We start from the raw sequence: 18,100 nt of genomic DNA, 5'->3' as shown, positions 1-18,100 counted from the left end.
ATGAGGAAAGAGTAGAGGTTATGCAAAGTTCAAGAAGCAAAGGGATATGGCTTAGAAAAACACTGAGATAATGAAAGATAATATATAGATGAAGTAACTGCAATATTGTTCCCCCTGAATCTTGCCTCGTGGGCTCCTGAGGGAGAATAGAAGTTGACATCTGCTTACTTTGGATTGCCTAGCTGGAAAAATATATGAGATGATACACATGAGACAATGTCCTTGTGGGCCCATTGCAGAGCTGATGTGAGTGGTAAGTTCTGGAAGAGAGGGGAGGCAGCAGCAAGCCAAATATTCTTGATCAAAAAAGACAGAGGAATAGGATATTTTTATAAGCCTGGTTTAACACTGATTTCTTGCAGGTTGTTACCTTTTCTTTTGCCTAAAATTAAGAATCCCGTGTAGTTTTTGGGTGTGTTGTGGATAGAAGCAGTGTCAGGTGAGTTGAAACTGCAACATGCATTTAGATTATTTATTATGAAGAAGCTTAGATTTAGATTATTTATTGAGAAGAACCTTAGATTTAGATTATTTATTGAGAAGAACCTTAGATTTAGATTATTTATTGAGAAGAAACCCAGGGCCTCGTTATCCTTTTCCTGAATAAGGCTAATGAGACCCTGGGTTTCCCCAGGCTAGGCTGATGGCCTCCCTTACTAGAGGCCCAAGGAAGAGGCTGGGAAGTGCTACTTTTTGGGAATTACCTTGGCACAGTTGCTCCTGCCTTAAGGTTGTGAGATTACTTCCTTCCTTTTCAGCCCCATTTCTGTGATTGTTTTGGAAACTGTTTCAAAGAACTCTGAGTTTTGGGGAAGCACCTATGAACAGGCAATTGCTTTGTCCTGAATAACTTCCCAATAATTCATTCCAAGCTCTTTTTTTACCCTGAGTCTGTCACAGACATGCCTTAGTTCAACAGCAAGTTTCTTGATCAGATTCCTTCATGAAAGCATAGAAATCTAGGGATTTATGTCAGTATGCTCCTTAATTCTTTATGTTCCAAGATGTGAATATAGTTTAGCCTCTTTAGTAATTTTTGAACAGCATGGAGTTCAGAACAAGTGCATGCTTTACATTTGAAACATTGCATGAAGATATCTGAAAGCTCTTTTTCATACAAGGGCTTCTTCAAAAGCCTTGGGTTTATTCTTTAGTCATTTTTTTTTTCTTTAGTCTTATTTTTTTTCTCTCAGTTGCTTCTCACAGTAACATAAAGGCAAATGTAATGGAAACAAGTACTAAGTTCTGGGAATGGCAAATAGAAAAAGGATAAGTAGAGAAAAAAAAAGAAAGTTCTGCTTTTCATAGGACTTCAGAAGTCTTTGGGAGCTTGCTAGAAGTGCTGGCCCTGGTCCAATGTGCTTTTATTGGCATACATGAACAAATTACCCAGGGCACAGCTATTTTTCTTACTGTAGTAAAAACAGGGACACTGAATAGAGGCTTTGTGTAGGACAAATATTTTTCCTTTGAAACTGGCTATGAGTTTAAAGTTTATCTAGTGAGCCTTCTGGAAAAGGGAAAAATACTTCTTAATCTCACAGAATAGAAAAATGTCTTCTAGTTTAGGCAACTCAGAGCTCTATAAGCAAAATTTACTCATTGGTGAGGAGCTGGTATAGTTTTATAATGAGCAGCACCATTTTTTAGTTGTCTAGAATGTGGGATGAAGCTCTGTTTATATTGTTTGTAGCCGTGTCTTTCAAAAATTTTCTGTGGATCCCTTCCCTCTAGCATCTCTCACAGGGCTCTGATGTTTTCTAGCCACATGGGTGTAGCCAGGAGGATAAGGGTGCTATGGAAAATAGTTTTTAAGATAACATTCATTGCTCTAAGGTCTGTCTCCATGGGTAATTCTTCTAATTCCAGTTGGAGCTGTAGCTCACTGTGTTGTCATGCCATTGCTCTTCAAAACCTGGCAGCATCCTGGAGGGTCTCAGGTTAATTACAAGGTTTATTATTATTATTAATATTTATATTATTAACAAGGTTTATTATTATATTATTAATAAAGGTTAATTATTTAACCTTTCTGAGGTCCATGAGAGGGTAACCTGAGGAAAGAATTTCGATGAGTGCTTCTTAAATAATGAGTAAAATCACAAGAATCACATCTAGAACAATTTTTGTAGAGGTTGGAAGTGAATGGAGCAGTCAAATTTCCCCAGCCTCACCTGTCATTCCTCCAGCCAGGAAAGGATCACAAGGCATTACCTCATATGGTTTTTATCTCCTTCTCTTTCTCCTTCCCACCCACACTTATTTCACACACATTTATTTCTAATAAAAGCACCAGTTGCAGAACAACAAGTTCATGTTCAGAAAGATTTTTCAAAATTATCTTTCTTCAAAACCTGTGGGAGCTTTCCAAAAAGTGTCGCTCCACTGAGGTTTCCTGGGGGCAAGGTGTCTTGGGCTTCTGTCCCACACTATCTGACCTAAGTTTTAAGAAAATTTGACATTAAAAATGCCTCCATTGAATGAATGAGCAAATTGCATTAAAATACCTGTTGTAGCACTTCAGAATCCATTTCTAGTGAGCATTTGTTAAATTTGGCTTGGTAACCATCAATGACAAATTCCTGGGGAAAATTTTCCTGTGAAATTCAAACTCATTTGAAGTAACTGCAGCAAAAACCATTTTGTGGTGACTATAACTTATCTTTTATAAAGGTTTATAATTTCGCCATCCTTAATCACTGGATGTTTGCTGGAAACTAAATATGTGATTGTAAATGCATTAACATTTTAAAAAGTATATATGCTTTCACTTCTGTAAGTCAAGCCTGTAAACTTGCCAAGCCTGGGCATTCACAGCAGAGCCTGCTTTTGAAAATGTGAATCTGTGAATTGAGTTGGAAAATAATCATATTTATGCATTTGATTCAGGTAATTTGAAACAAAACAGAAACCTCAAAAATATGGCATTTGCTGAATATGTGTTGCTGGAATGGGAATACACCTAGAGGAAGGGCTTGGCCCAGATGAATGGATGAGAAAATTGTACCTGTACAGGGAAACATAAATGATTGCAACTAGAAAACCAGAGGCAAGGAACACCAAAAGTTTAAATCCTATTTCCTTCCCACAAATTGTGGGATCTGCTATTGTTCAGCCTATTTTCATCCAGGAAACAATTGCTGAGTTACATAAGTGCGCTGTAAATGCCGTGGCAGGGTGTGACTTCAGTCAGCTGTGACCTCAGCTCGGTGAGCTCCTTTACACTTCACTCACTCTGTGCTGAATAATTGCAGCCCCAAGGTGGACAAAGGCACAAGATAGTGCCTTTAGTTTACTTGCTGAATTGCAATATATTCCCTTTTTTTGGGTTATGTGTACATTAACACAAACAAAAAAAATCGATGCTCGAGTTTTCTGGTGACCCCAACAAACCTCTCCAGCTGATGCTGGTGATGCCTTGTGAAGGCTGACCTAGACAGAGTTGAAGAATAAAGCAGGGATTTATTAAAAGGCCTCCATGGATCCACCTTGGGCAGCACAAGAGCCCAGCCAGGGCTGCACCCAAGATGAACCCAAATGGTCCCAAAATGCACGAGCGCTCCCGGGGTCTCTCCCTTGGCTCAGTTCTGCTCCATTTGCACCTTGCAGTTCATTGTCCCGTTCCAGCTTTAGCCCAGGCACTCCCACCCTGCTTGTTTTTCTCTCTCCAGCCCACGCTGTTTGTGCTCCTGGGCTGAGCTTTGGATCATTTGTCCTTGGTGCCCAGCTGGAGCAGGAATTGTTTTGTCTCCCTGCTCTGTGCAGAGAGCTCACCATCCCATAATATGAAGCCCAGACCCACACACTGAAGCAGCACAGAACCTGAAAAATATAAAAGCCAAAACCTGAGGCATCACTGGGGTGCAGGTGAGTTATTGCAGGTCTGAAAGTGCTGAGAGCTGCTCAGACCACAGTCAAGGTCACACACCCCACTGCAGTCATATGCCTGTTTTTAACCTCAGGTGAGGGGGAGGTGTCCTTGAAGTTTATTGTTTCAGATTCATGCTTCAGAAGGAAAAACCATCAAGGAAATGCTGCATGATAGAGGCTGTTTGACTTCACTCTTCTGTGTGAGCAAACACGTCACACAGCTCTTCTCATGTCTCTATTCTGCTGTGGAGTAGGAAATGGTTTTGGGTTTCCTAGTTGATGGCAAGGAGATATTTCAAGCAGAAGGGAGAAAAAAAACAAAGTAATATTCCCTTGAAAAATATTTTTCCCAGTGCAAATTTTTCAGTGAAATCAAAGTAATTGTGTTTTTTCATGGCATTAAATTGAATATCTCAGCTGGTCTGGTGATGGTGTTATGGCTTCTTTTTTTTTTCATAGATGGGAAAATTGAACAAATTTGTTGCTTGTAAAAGCCAGTGAATGCTCCTGCTAGGGTTTAAAATAGCTTATAGTGCAACTTATCCTCCAATTTAATTTAAAAATGTATTGGCTTTCCCTGCCTTTTCTCTCTTCTGCCTGATTGTCAGAGTCTCTATGGATTTGTTGTTACCATGTGGACACTGTGCACCCTTCTCATGGTGTCTCCTCCTAGTAATGAAAAATACCACAGGTATGTGGTACCTGGATGGCAACTCAGGAGGAGCATTTCTCCTGTAGGCTCAAGACAAAGCAGTTTTTGTAGGCCCCAGAGTTTGAAAAAAAAAAAAAAAAAAAGATTTCTGTAACACGGGGCAAGTTTTAAAGAAAACACCCAGTTCTCTGCCAAAAGTGTCTATGAACCAGCTCCAGTCAAACCTCTGTGCTGAGGAAGGGCTCAGGTTTGACCCCCAGCTGTTGCCAGTGTTGCTGCTACTCACTGCAGCTTCACAACCACATCTTTGAGAACAAATTCTTCTTCTTGTGTGCTTTATGTGTGTATGACAAGTGAAAACCTGATCCCTTTTAGGAGGCTTGCTGACTAGGCTCATAATTAGTTCAAATGCTTTCCAGGAATCCTGAGTGAAATTAATACTTGAATATACACATGATGTTCCAAGTACATTGACAATATTAGTGGAATATTTTAAATTAATTCTGAGAATATGAGTTGTCTGCTGACTTTTCTGGCATTAAAAACTTGTTTAATCCCCTTGCTTTATAGGTGATGTTTGGTTTAGATTGTGACCTAAAGTCATGAGGATTTGCATATCAGTCTTGTGAAACCTTGTTTGCACATTATTTGAGTCAGGGAAGTTTGAAGAGTTAGTCAGCATCATTAGAATAATATGTGCTTGCTTATTAAGTTTTAAAATTAAACTTTTAGATTTGCTATTGCGTTCCACCGTGAGCTGACCCTTCTGCTCAGCATTGCTGATTTGTTGTGGTCTGATCAATAACTTTTTAACTTTTCAATTGTACCTTTTTGTTCACCTAAATTAAACAGAGCCTTTTCTGTTTTCACTGAACTGCATGTAATCTACCTTTTTAATTTTATTTTTTTTTTGGTGGGGGGTACCATATAGAAAATCTAAATCTCACAGTAAGACATGGAGCATGAACCCTTGCCATAATAAAGTTTGAGGCCTTCCAGATACATGTTAGTTTACATTCAGAGCACTTTACTGGTGAAAGAGCTGAAGATTCAATAAACAAAGTTAAATCATCAAGGCATGCCATCAGTGGGTGATCCACAATGGTTTGGAGCCTGAGTGTTTAAGATCGTCAGGAAGCCAGTGGATGTTTCTCCTATTCACCTTTGCCTTGTTCAATTCAGAATTGTAACCTGCTGCAGACACAGAAATTGGTTTTCAATGGACTTCAATAACTTCACCAAAACTGAAGAAAGCAAATTTGTGAAAACAAAAATTAAATCTTGCCGCATTTCTGTTAAACCAAATTAGAGAGGTATTGAAGAGTGTTCCTGTCTTTTTTTCCCCTCCTCCTCCTTCCTGTTGATTTTTACAGTCTGGTTGGAGTATGTCATTATAGGGTTTCAGTTCAGCTTCTGTTATGAACTGTACCACACCAGTTTTAATATTGCCATGGCACAGTTATTAACTGGCCAATAAATGTGGGGAGGTGGTTAAACCAGTTTCATTTGGGCAACTTGCAGCAGCTTTTTTAACTTTTTAACTCTTGGAAGTTCTTTCATTTTTTTTGGCCAGAATGAGATGAAAACTTTATCTAAAACAACACCTAAAGGCATTATCTTATTAACCTTTATAGACTTTAGAAGCTTTTAGAAGTTTCCATTTCTAAAGTGATGGCTTTAAGGTTGGCTGTATACTGCAAACTGACTTTCAAAGTAGTGTCTGGAGTGCCATCTTTTGAAATCTAATGATCTCATTTGAAGTATGATGTATCAAAGAATAAAAGGAAATAAGGGAAAAAAGAATCAGGGAGTATGAAGAAGGGAGATACAGCTGTGGTGTCTGTGCTGGGTCAGCAGAATTCACCAGTCAGCAGTTTTTGTTTTATTAAAAGAATTAAAATTTAACCAAAAAAAAAAAAAAAAGGCAACAAACCCAACAAAAACCCAAACCAGGACAAGTTTTTGTGCATCTCTCTTCAACAGAAGGTACTGAGTGTGTTGCTGTAGGCACATTGGAATTGGGATTTATGAGTAAAAAATGGTGCCTTTGAGTTCCAGCTCACTACTCTACTTGACATAGACATAGACTCACCAAAAATACTGCTTTTATGGTACATTATAATCCCCTTTTCCTACTTTCCTCTACAAATTCCTTCATATGCCATAGACCCCTTCCTCTTTAGATTGCTCTGTATATGTGGAAGATTTTTGTTTGGATATTTGGATTTTTTTTTATCCTTTCTTTTTTCTTTTGTATAAGATATTCCAGCTGTGGTGATACATTCTGCAAGGGCTGCATAATGATCTTGATCTTGGTAATTAATACTCACATTGCTTTAGATGAGGTGGTTAATTCTCTAATTAAAAATAGCAGTGAGTGGTGGCTTCAGTGCTTGGCATATTTATTAACGTTCCTTTGTTGCAATGGGGATTTTAAGTCTTTGAAGCTTTTGTGTCTGTAAAGCTGTTTTATTTTCCTCCAATATGGTTAATTATAAATCATGGCCCAGACCTGAGTGAAAGGGATGGAAATAGGTTGCCATGCCAGAATAAGAACCTGTTTTTAAGCAGGGTCATTATTAGTGTGGCAATAATTAGGGCAAAGTCTATGAGCGTGGTCTGAGCTTTATTCATTCAGTTCTTCCTGTTGCTCTCCATATTTCTCCCCTTCCTTAAAATAAAAGATAGCCATCTTAATTGTATTGTTAGAATATTTCTTTGACAGTGAATCTCTGAGGAATATCATACTAGGAAAAAGAAGAGTTGCAGGGCATTTTTTAAATCTTGTTTTATCTTTTTTTTAAATCTTGTTTATCTTAGTTTTTTCCAATGGAAACCTTCTCTTTTAGGCAGCAATTTCTGTTCTGAAGACAGGTCTTTATCTACTTTGGTTGATAATTATGAGCACAAATTTTCTCTAATAAATTTATCCTCTCCCTCCTGCTGAAAGGAATGCTGCCAATGAACTTGGCATACTCCTAATACATAGAGTATTCGATTTCAGAAAGTGTCAGTGAAGAGCAGAACACTTTCTGAAGCTGGCAAAACCAGCGCCGATGGAGCTTGTCTGCTGCTCTGCACTGTGGAGAAGGATGTGAATACATTTGCAAACCCCCCTGGGCACTCTGTGTGCCCTGGCACTGTCCCCTGCCTGGACAGAGTGGCATTTTTTGTCTGTCACTGTCTTTATTTGCTTGAAATGCTTCTACCCCTGTGACCCCTTCCACAAGCAGGTAAATGATATTCTGGGGTGAAGTTCAGCTTTCCATAAGGAGTAAAATTCAGGCAGGAGAGGGAGACACATCCAGTCCTTTCCTCCCCACCCCCAGGTTTCTTTAGCAGGAACCCCAGCTGGTTCACACTGCACCCAGCACTAAAACCAGGATGCAACAAAGTGCAGATTTGCATCAACTAAAATGCAGGGTAATTAGTGCTAAGGGTCGTGCTGGACAAATGCCCTGAATGCAGAGAGGTTCCTGAAGGAAACAGCATTTTCACAATTATTTTATTGACATTTTCCCTGGTGCTTGGACACAGGAGTGAGTACTGAAGTATATACAGCTCAGAGAGCTTCAAAAATAAATATAAATAAATATAGAGTGGCTTGAGAGAGGCAAAGGGGACAACAGTCACACTGGTGGGGAATCCAGTTAATTTATTTTGTGTTCAAACTGTAGCACTTGTAGGGCCTGGCTTTTCATTTTTATGCATTGGTTTTTTTGCTGTCATCTTTTCTACCAGCTTTTGGATGCTCCAACCTGCTCAACAGGAAACTGAAAACATTACAGAGCAAAGCTCAACCAAAGGCCAGCTCAACCAAAGGCAGTTTTTCTCAGAGAAATTCTGGTATCAGTGCACTGAGGCTGGAAAATCCCCAGGGATCATCTCAGAAGTATTACTTACTTAATCATTCATGTGCATTTTGGCATTTATCTCCAGGCAAGATGTCCAACAAGCAGCAGAACTCGTGTTTGCTCTTGGTGGTGCTCTGAAGCAAGTCCCAAAGCAGGGGGCAGCAGCCACGTTCCATCCGGCTCCACAGGATGTATTTCTGCCAGGAGTTTCCCATTTGTAAAATCCGTGGCTGGAGTGAAGATACAAGCAGGAGAGTGATGGGTCAGGACAGCAAGGCAGACACGAGGAGATGCTGTTTGAAAATTAAGCACCAGTAGGGAAAGTTGTGTGTGGGTGAGCAGCGTGAGGTTTGAGAAGAAACAGATGAAAAATGGCAAGTCACACAGCAAGTTAAACAGTTTTTGTACATTCTGCAGGTCAGCAGTGCTGGGGGATTGCAGTAAGGGGCATTTTTACTGAATGCACAGAGAGCCATGAGTACATGGATTTTTTTTTTTTTAATTTTTTTTTCCCTGTTGTTTTTTTCTTCTGTAATACTTTTGAAAGGGGAAGGGTGGAGAGAGAATGTCCTTATCTGACATTGCTGCATTCACCAGGGAGTAGTGTTGCCTTCTAATGTCCACTGCTTTTTGTTTAGGCTGGGGTTACAGCCTGTGCTCTGCCTGGGGAGGATTTTGAGGGGTTTGGGGGGACACACGATAACAATAACATTTTCTTAATCGTTAGACATTAATCATTCCAGCCATTATTGGCTTTCCTGTGCATCCTTTTCTCCTTAGCCCATCCCCCTCCACAATTTCTGTAATACCCACCTCATTAAGTTGTTTCTCTTTTGGTTTCCACATGACATTGTGATCTGCCCCTGGGTGGGACTGATCACTTCAGGATGAGTGGAGAAGAGCACCAGGCTCAAGAATATCTGATCTGCTCGAATGATGCAGCTCTGCCTTTCTGGGAAAGGCGTTTTGGGTTTGGTTTTTTTTTTTTTTTTTTAAATAACCTGGGGGATTTTGTTACTCTCAAACTCCTGTTAGGAAATGACATGGCAGGACATGTGAGCTGCTCACGTGCCACATAAATTGCATTGTTTTCACGAGGCTGCTGTGCTACAACATGGGGAAGACAAAGGGTAATTTTGTTGTTTTTTTTTAAAAACAGTGTTCATGACTGATAGAATCACGTTGTACACTGGCATGATTCTCCCCATGCTTGGGATTAGCACCTGTAACTGCTGAGGAACAAAAGTACATCTGTCTCAGAGATGGTTTCTCTGTTATGAAGGCTGGACCCTTGTCATTTACAGAGCTGCTGACTATCAATATCCCTTCAAAAACAAAGCTGATGGCAGCAGAGAAGTCCTAGGTGGATTTTTTTGTTATTGTTGAGATAATTTTGAGGATTTTTTTTCCAAAATAAAATATTTATAAATAGTTATAAAAATAATATTTATAAACATTTTAAACTTATTTTAATGATATATTATTTTAATATACTTAAGGATAAAAGCCATGATATTTTTCTTATTATCATTATTTTATCTATTTTCTTATTATTCTTTTCTTCTTGAAATCTTGCTTCGTTTTCCTGGTTTAAAATATTTCTTTTTCACAGCAGGCATGAGTATTTGGGTTTTTTTTTGCAGGATCCTGAGACATGACCATTTTTGGTCACATTCACAATTAAATTGCTGATACTTCAGGCCTAATTGAAGAGGGATTTTACAGTTAATCGTGAAGGATGTTTATTTTAAAGTCTGGGACAGCAGTGGAGGTTGCTGTGAGCTGCTGGGCTGGGGTGAAAGGGAAGATTAAAGAGGCAGTGGAGTTTATTAACAGACTCCTGGTTGACAATGGCTTTGCAGTGTGCAGGGGGTGACTTTTGCTGCAGGACTGACTGGTTGTAAGAGATGAAAGAGCATTTGAGATGAGAAACACAGCAGAGAAAGCCGTAAAGGCAATAATAAAGCCCTGCACATACTGTTGCCCTTTTGTGGCTTTCCACTTTTCTTCATCATGCACTTAATTAAAAATAATAAAGCATTTTCCTAATTGTTTTTAATGAAACATTGGGTTGAATGAGATCCAATTGTGTGATAATTCTGGGGAGTCACGAGTAGCTTTTTGATGCTGTAATAAATATTTGAACTGAGTATAAATGATTACAGTAAAGGGTTTGTTTGTATTCACATTCTGGAGGTTTCTTGAACCAAGTGACAGAAGCATGGCATGAAATTGCAGGAGCATTGAAAGTGTCATGTCAAGGTAGTTGTGCTGGCATTTCAAAAGCACTGGAAAATTGCATGAGGGACAGGAAATATTGTTGGCTTTACTCAACTATCTAATAGCCAGTGGTGTTTTGTTTGCAGATCAGCTAAAGCTGACTAAAACTTTTGTGTTTGCTTGGCAGAACAAGCTGCTTGCTTTTTTTTTTTTAAATTTTAACAGTCAAAATTTTTTGGCTTCAGATTTTCAGTATCTCTTCATTCAAAACATAATTCTGAAGCTTTTTGTATTTAAGTGGTGCTGTGCCTTACAGTGGGCAAGTATTTAGTCATGAGAGATGGTTTCTTTCCCCAGTGTGAAAATCTGCTGCTCAGCTTTCTTGCTGCTTTCAAACCCAGTGTGTCATGCTGACTTCAAAGGCTGGAGCTTGAAATTCTAATACATTGCATTCTAATATATTACATTCCTTCTACTTAAAAGATTCTGTTTCGCCACCTCCATAAAATTGAGTGAATACAAATACAAACCAAGTATTTGTCAGATTAAGATGTCAGAGCAGAGGAATTATTCTGAGATAGTTTTAAACCAAATTTTTCCCCCCAGATCTCACTTTCAGACAGATAGTTGCAGAATTTCTTACAAATAGGCCTGTGAAAAAAGACTACAAATCAAAAAAGACTGTGACAAACAGAATTATTCAAGAAATGCCATCTTAAACAATGTGTGGATGGAAAGTAAAGTGGGGGTACCAAACAGCAGCGGTGACAATTTGTGTGTTTTGGATGTGGTGACTCTATGGAAGCTAATCACAGATGAAACTGCTAAGCAGGGCAGCAAATTGAGCATGGTTACAGATGATGATAAGGATTAAAAGCTGATGGGAAGTGTTGGAGAGCTCAGTGGCAGCCTGGGCTGGAGAGGAGTGCTCTGAGCTGCTCTGCTCCAGGCAGTGGCTGAAAAGGCAAATTCTGCTGAGAAAATGAACAGTTGCATCCTTTCAAGTCATGGGATGATTTCAGGATGCTTCCCAAAGGTTGTAATTGCTAATGAATTGAGCAGCACTCAACATGGGTAGTAATTTATTGGAGACAGCTGTTAAGGACTTCACTCCATAAAAAGAATCTTAGAGCAGCCAAACAGGCTACCAGCTTGGATATGTGGTGTATTTGTGGGGCAAAATGTGCTTGTGTCAATAAAGAGGTTCTGCAAGGAGCTAAGATTTGAAATAAAATTAAATAAAGTTTTAAAAATAATGATAAAAATATATATACATATTTATATATATACACTAAGTCAAACTAGCAAGCATGTAGGCAGGAAAAGCAACACTGCCCTTGCACATGATTTCACTCGGTGTGTCAAATACACCTCAGATACAAATACACTTCAAATACAAATACATAATTTCACCTGGCATGTCCAATACACCAATAAATACTAGTTAGCTTTGCTAACTGCATCCGAGGCAGGAGGTGCTGCTCAGAAATGTATCAAAACCGTGCCCCTCAGCACCCAAGACCACCAAAGCTTGTTTGTCTCTTGGACTGACTGATGGATTTACAGCTCAGAACAGATTTTTGGTTGTCTTTCTGCATGGAAGAAGGAAGTAGCAGAATACCTGTGGGCACTCAGTGGGTCCTGGCAGGTCAAAGAGCTGCTGCTTCTTTGTAAAACAAGAGGAGAAGAGTTAATGTGGGGCAGCGAGATGAATTAGGGCCTCAGAAGATAAGCTGGCCCCAAGGCAGCTCTAGTGCAAGCAGAGCAGGCTGTGCTTACTTTGGAAACAGAGATTTTGTAGGTACAAATTTGATCTGGTACACTTTGGACTGCTCTGGAGTGTGACTGAAATGTAGAGAAATATTCAAATTTATATTATTCATGTATATATGTAAATGAAAGAGTATTTGGCCACGGTAGATTTGAATATGAAAGGGTTATGAAAGTCACTTTCCAGAGCTAGGTTTAACTTCAATAGACGTGTTATTAAAGGGAGAATTTTTTAAACTGTTTTAGCATGGCCTGTTCAGCACTGCTTTTATAGGAAAGGTTTCATACGGCATGCCAAACTTTCAAGATGTTAAGCACTGCTTAACAAAAAAAAAAAAAGAAAAAAAAAAGAAAAAGAAAAAGAAAAGAGTTTTCTTAAGTACCAAAATAGCTAACCAAGTTTCCTTTTGTGCTAACAATTGTGTTTTAATTTGATAATGCATCTTTCTAACAATTCAGCTGATATGTTTCATAGAATATGTATCAAAAGGTCATTTCAAGAGTTGCATTTGAAAGAAACGAACTGAGGGCTGAAATCAAGCACGCTTGAGTAATAAAGTTGCCATTTGGAACATCTTGTTCACTTTTGCAGCAGATCTTGTTCTTTGTTCAGTGAGTCTTTTATTTCTACAGCTATTCCTAAAGACCATTGTATCAAAAATAAAAGCTTTGTTCACGAAATTATAAATTATTTGAAGCTAAAACTATCAAACTGCTACTGGGAGAAGTTCCATAGCTGGTCTTTGAGGCATCACCAGGATGCAGTTAACAACAAGTGAGCCTGTTGATGCAATTTCATTCCTATTTCAACCATAATTTTCTCATTATTCTCAGAACCACCTGTCTTCTGACTTCATCTTTTAGGAGGCTTCAGTTCATGTGCTGTTTTTCCTTTTCCCAGGTCGTTTCTCCCAGTGAGTGGCAGTGAGAATGAATGGACACATATCAAACACCCCTCCTGGTGGATATGGAAGTTACTTCCCTCAAATGAAGTAAGGTTTTGCCTTTGACTTGCTTTTTATGCACAAAATAGTGTTGTACCTCCTTTTTTAGGCTTTCATTTCCGATAGAGCTGTAATTAACAGGTCCCACTGGAATTATAAAAAGGCTTTTTCTGCAGAAGAAATAACTGTGGAACCAAAAAAGACAGATATTTTTGTGTTCAAGTAAGGGAAAACTGTGTCACTGCATGGACTCATCTGGAACAGCAAAATAAATTGCTGTAGCCATAACATCCTTATTATGTTACTCAGAGAGGCCTTTGTGTGCCGGAGATGTTTAAGGTTAGCTCTGAGTGAATGCGTTTTTATGCATAAAAGATGAGGCTGCCTCTCCCATCTGTGAGAACAGACTGTTTCCCAGGAAAGAGAACGGAGCAACTGCTACCTGAAAGTGTTACCTTGCCTAAGATAAGAGGCTGATCCCTGTATCAGGGGCATGGCACTAGACTCACTCACAACAATAATGAGAATTTACCCATTTGATGCCAAGCAACACAAATTCCTGTATGGAACAGGATATCTGTGGTGTCTTTTGCTTCTCATTAAAGTGAACTCATACATCACTCATTTTTTCAAACACTTGTAGTCATACTGCCTTTTCATTTGTGTAAGACAATGAATTTGAAGTTTTTCATTAAAAGCTGTTAAAATTGTTAAAAGCAATCAACACTTGTGCATGCAGGGAAAAAAAACCAAATCCCACCCAATTCTTTGGCACAGTCATTATTGTTACTATTATCATTATTATAATTGTGCAGTGAAGTCTGTTACTGGAGTTAAGGTGGTGTTTATTTGTATGCCACACTCCAGTTGCGCACGATGTTGCATTAATGCAACAAAAGAGAGCTCAGAAAGGCCTGCAGCCCAAGTGAAACATTCTGCCTCATATTCACGGTGTGGAACAAATATCCAGTGTCATTCTCTCTGTTACTAATGCTGTAGGTATGTATAGTAAGGGGAGGGGTTTTTTTTCAGTGCCTGCCAAATGTATCTATACAGAAGGTAATCAGAAATGTTTTCTTCCAGTGGCTATGGCTCCCCAACGTTTGCTCAGGCAGAGAGGGAGCAGAATTCAAGAACAAGTGCAAAAGCTCTCTATGGTAAGGTGGCAAAAACTCTCTAAACTTCTGTGCTAAATTGCTGTTTAAATAGTGATTGTGATGTGGTGGTGGAAATATTTTTGCACATATTAATCTGAAAGTGTATGTACATACACATGGGCGTGTCTGTCGACTGAACTAAAACACAAAGTGGTTTCATTCCTACTGAAGCTAACTAGAAAATGCTCATTTTACTATGCAGAGAACTCCCACCTGCTCGTTTTCCAGGCAGCATTCATCACAAAACTCAGAGTGATCCTGTAGCTAAGTTATGCACCAGAGAGAAGGCATTCAAGGGTTTAGCTGTGCTGAAACCCTTGTGGGGTTTTATTTCTCCTGTACCTCCCTCTGCCTCCCCAGCTTCATCCCCTGCTAGCAGAAAAGGCACTTACAATATTCTTCTTCTTTGACACAAGGATTTAATGGAAATTAGAGCTGCTGTGACAGATTTGGAGTCCTGCTTGGTGTGCTGTTTTCAGCAGACTCTGTCAGATGTGATGTTACAAACACACCCACCAACTACATGTGCTGGTGTTTGTCTTGGCTGTAGACACTGCTCTGCAGCCCAACACCAAATCTCTGTGCAGGAGAAATGTAGTCGTGTTCCTTGCCAGGCAAATTGCACCATTTTCAGGTCATCCTCCTCCACTGTGAACACATCCCACCGATAGCTGTGCTGGTAATGGAAATAGCAGCAGTGAGGCTGGGAGAAGTTCTGCTTTGTAAAGCTGTGCCTGTTGCTAAATGCTCTTTTGAAAGTCACTATGACTGATGAGACAAGGCTTCCCCTGAGAACTTGGTGCTGTGCTGGACACCTCAGACTTCAGCCAGCTCTCCCTCCGTGCATCTGCCACTCTTCTGCAGGTAAACCAGCTGGGAAGCTCAAAGAGCAGTGGCTATAATTATTGAATTTGCAGGCAGCCCGGACGAGGGAAGAGAAATGATGCATCTGACTCTATCTTATCAGAAGGCTAATTAATTGCTTTGTTCTATACTATATTACACTATATTATATTACATCTAAACTGAATCTGCCAAGCACTCAACTGCACAGGACTGCACAGAAATCTCGTGACTGTCCCCTGACAGTCCTGACACACACACACTTGGCCCTGACAGGCCAAGGAAACAAAACACCATCACTCTGGGTAAACAATCTCCATATTGCATTCTGCTTTGGCACAAACACAGGCACAGCAAATGATAAGAATAGTTTTTCCTTCCTCTGAGGTTCAGAGAATGTGAATCCCAGAAATATTCTTGGGAAGAATTGTGCCCTGCTTTTCTCTGTGAAGACAAATGTGGCCACAGCTAATAGCTGCAACATCCCGAGCAGTGATCTTCTCTCCCTCCTGCTTTGGGTGGAGTGGTGGCTGCGAGGGAGCTCAGAGCTTAGGGGAGTGATGGCAGCCTGCTTTAGAGTCTTAGGATCATTTCAGGTTGCAAAAGACCCTCAAGATCATCAAGTCTGACTGTGAACTCATTGCTGCCAAGCCCACCACTGAACCTTGTCCCGAAAAGCCTCACAAACAGATCTTCCCAGCACCTCCAGGGATCGTGACCCAGCCATTGCCTTGGGCAGCTGTTCCAGTGCTTCACAACCCTTTTGGTGCAAACATTTTTCCTAATAGTCAACCTAAACGTTGAATCAATCTAAGTTCACATTTACTTTGTTTTGGTGCTATGCTAACCAAAAGTCAGTTTCTTGACATAATGCTGAAGGCAGGAACCGAAACTGAGGAAAATTCTGAGCTGATCATTTTGAAGAGTGATTTCTGCATCCTGTATGGCTTCACTCAGCAAACTGATTGCAAGGGCTGACAGAAATGGCAGGTGGCAACAGAAACCAGCAAGAGACATTGCGAAAAACTCTTAGCAGATTATTTCTTTATGAGATGCTATAATTGTTGTGATTCCTTTTTCATTTTATGTCATCATCATCATAATTTTTCAGGAGTGTTTGGTTTGAACAGCATGGCAGCATCAGTGTCTTAACTGTGTCCTTTAATCTTTGTGGGCTTTTAAAATATATCTCCGAGCTTCTTCTTATCAAACATTGTGGGATGGTCATGTGTCAGGAGAAGATGGGGACAAGTGAGTAAATTTGATGTAAATAATGGTTATTTTTTTTACTTCCTAAGTATTTAACTGAATTCAGGTACTAAAGGAAAATGCTTGCTATGAAACTGCTGTGTGGTGGCTCCTGTAAAGTGAATTGTTGTCCTTGGTTCACGTCTGTGGCTGGTAGATATGTCACCAAATGAGAGTCGCAGTTGCCAGGAGCTGAATGAAGTAGAGGAATCAGTTATTTTGGAGCTCCAAGTGGATATGTATTGGCACAGCTTTTAGAGTTTGCATATTTTACTACTTCTGCTGCTTTTTATACATAACGAAGTAGGCTGTTGCTATCACCACATATATGAGCTGGAGAAAAAAAGGAAAGCACCTAAAATCTTCCTCTAATTCAGGGCAATTTTTTCTATTTTTTAGCCACAAAGTTACTATTCTGTTGCATCCCATGTGCCTCTTCTTCCTTTGTGATGTTAAATTTTTTGTGTATACTCTCCCAAATGGACTGAAAAGCTGCTGAGTGATACTGGAATTGTTAAACAGTGTTGAAAATGCTCATTACAAACTATTTTATTTTTAAAATGCTTATTACAAACTATTTTATTTATAATTAATAAGTTATTTTATTTGAGATTATTGAGACTGAAATCCTATAGAGCAGGAGGAAGCTGTCTTAGCTTTCTTTTTATGTTTTGTTGTTTACATATATTTAAAATGTATGTATACTATTAAGGTTAATAAAGAAAACTAATGTGTTTAATAAATTCACTTATACTGGAAAAAATATATGTAATTTTACTGCAAAAGTAAAATGGATTGGCGGGGTTTTTTTTGTTTTACTAAAATGTGACAGCATGAGGTCAGCAGCAAATATTCCCCATCAAAATGTTCCTTTTCTTGGAAAACTTGTGAGTCAATTGAGCTGAGCCACCTATTCCTGACTATCAAATAAAATGGTGCCTGGGCTTCTAGGTGACCACTTGATTTTGAACTCAGTTTCTTCCAAGCACTGTAAAGACGAAATCATGATAAAATCAATAATGATAATAATAGTAATTATAGTAATAATAATAATAACAGCATTATTATTATTCTTAGTAGTAGTAGTATTACTAGTACAATTATTGCTATTATTACTATTACTATTACTATTACTATTTATTATTGCTAGTTGTTATATATGTGTATACTTCTGTCCTGGCATATATGTAGGCATGTTTATGTCCTGGCATGAATTTCATGTCTTTGATGCCGTTGCTGAGGAGATTCATGAATATTCAGCCCTTCAGCCATCACACAGAAGGTTGGCCATGGTGCAGTGGGAAGAGAAGCTGGAATATTATTGGTGCTACCAAGAGTTCAGCTCAAAGCCAGACCAGAGCCATCACTATCTCTAGCGTGCCTGTCTGATAGCAAAAACTTCCTTGCAATTGCCTTTTTTCCTGGGTCAAATACTCCCTTTGTTTTCACTCATTTCCTTCCTGAAATGAGCTGTTTTCTATTTGCATGACAAATCTCTCTCTGAGGCGAGGGAAGGTGCTCTCTGCACGTTTTTATGGGGTT

General features: G+C 39.3%; 1 protein-coding gene across 5 annotated transcripts in view; it reads left to right on the top strand.

Moving 5' to 3' along the window:
* EPS8 (epidermal growth factor receptor pathway substrate 8) overlaps positions 1–18,100 on the top strand; it is a 126,794-nt gene that overhangs the window by 60,859 nt on the left and 47,835 nt on the right. For all 5 annotated transcript variants that reach the window (XM_038153412.1, XM_038153413.1, XM_038153411.1 and 2 more), the window contains 2 exons: positions 13,268–13,358; positions 14,394–14,467. In XM_038153412.1, the coding sequence (XP_038009340.1) occupies positions 13,297–13,358; positions 14,394–14,467 (136 nt within the window). In that variant the 5' untranslated portion in view covers positions 13,268–13,296. The remainder of the gene's footprint in view (positions 1–13,267; positions 13,359–14,393; positions 14,468–18,100) is intronic.

This window comes from Motacilla alba, chromosome 1A, assembly GCF_015832195.1.
Source record: "Motacilla alba alba isolate MOTALB_02 chromosome 1A, Motacilla_alba_V1.0_pri, whole genome shotgun sequence".
Classification (NCBI taxonomy): domain Eukaryota; kingdom Metazoa; phylum Chordata; class Aves; order Passeriformes; family Motacillidae; genus Motacilla; species Motacilla alba.
Note: the sequence above shows the minus strand (reverse complement) of the source record. Positions and strands in the feature narration are given on the sequence as shown.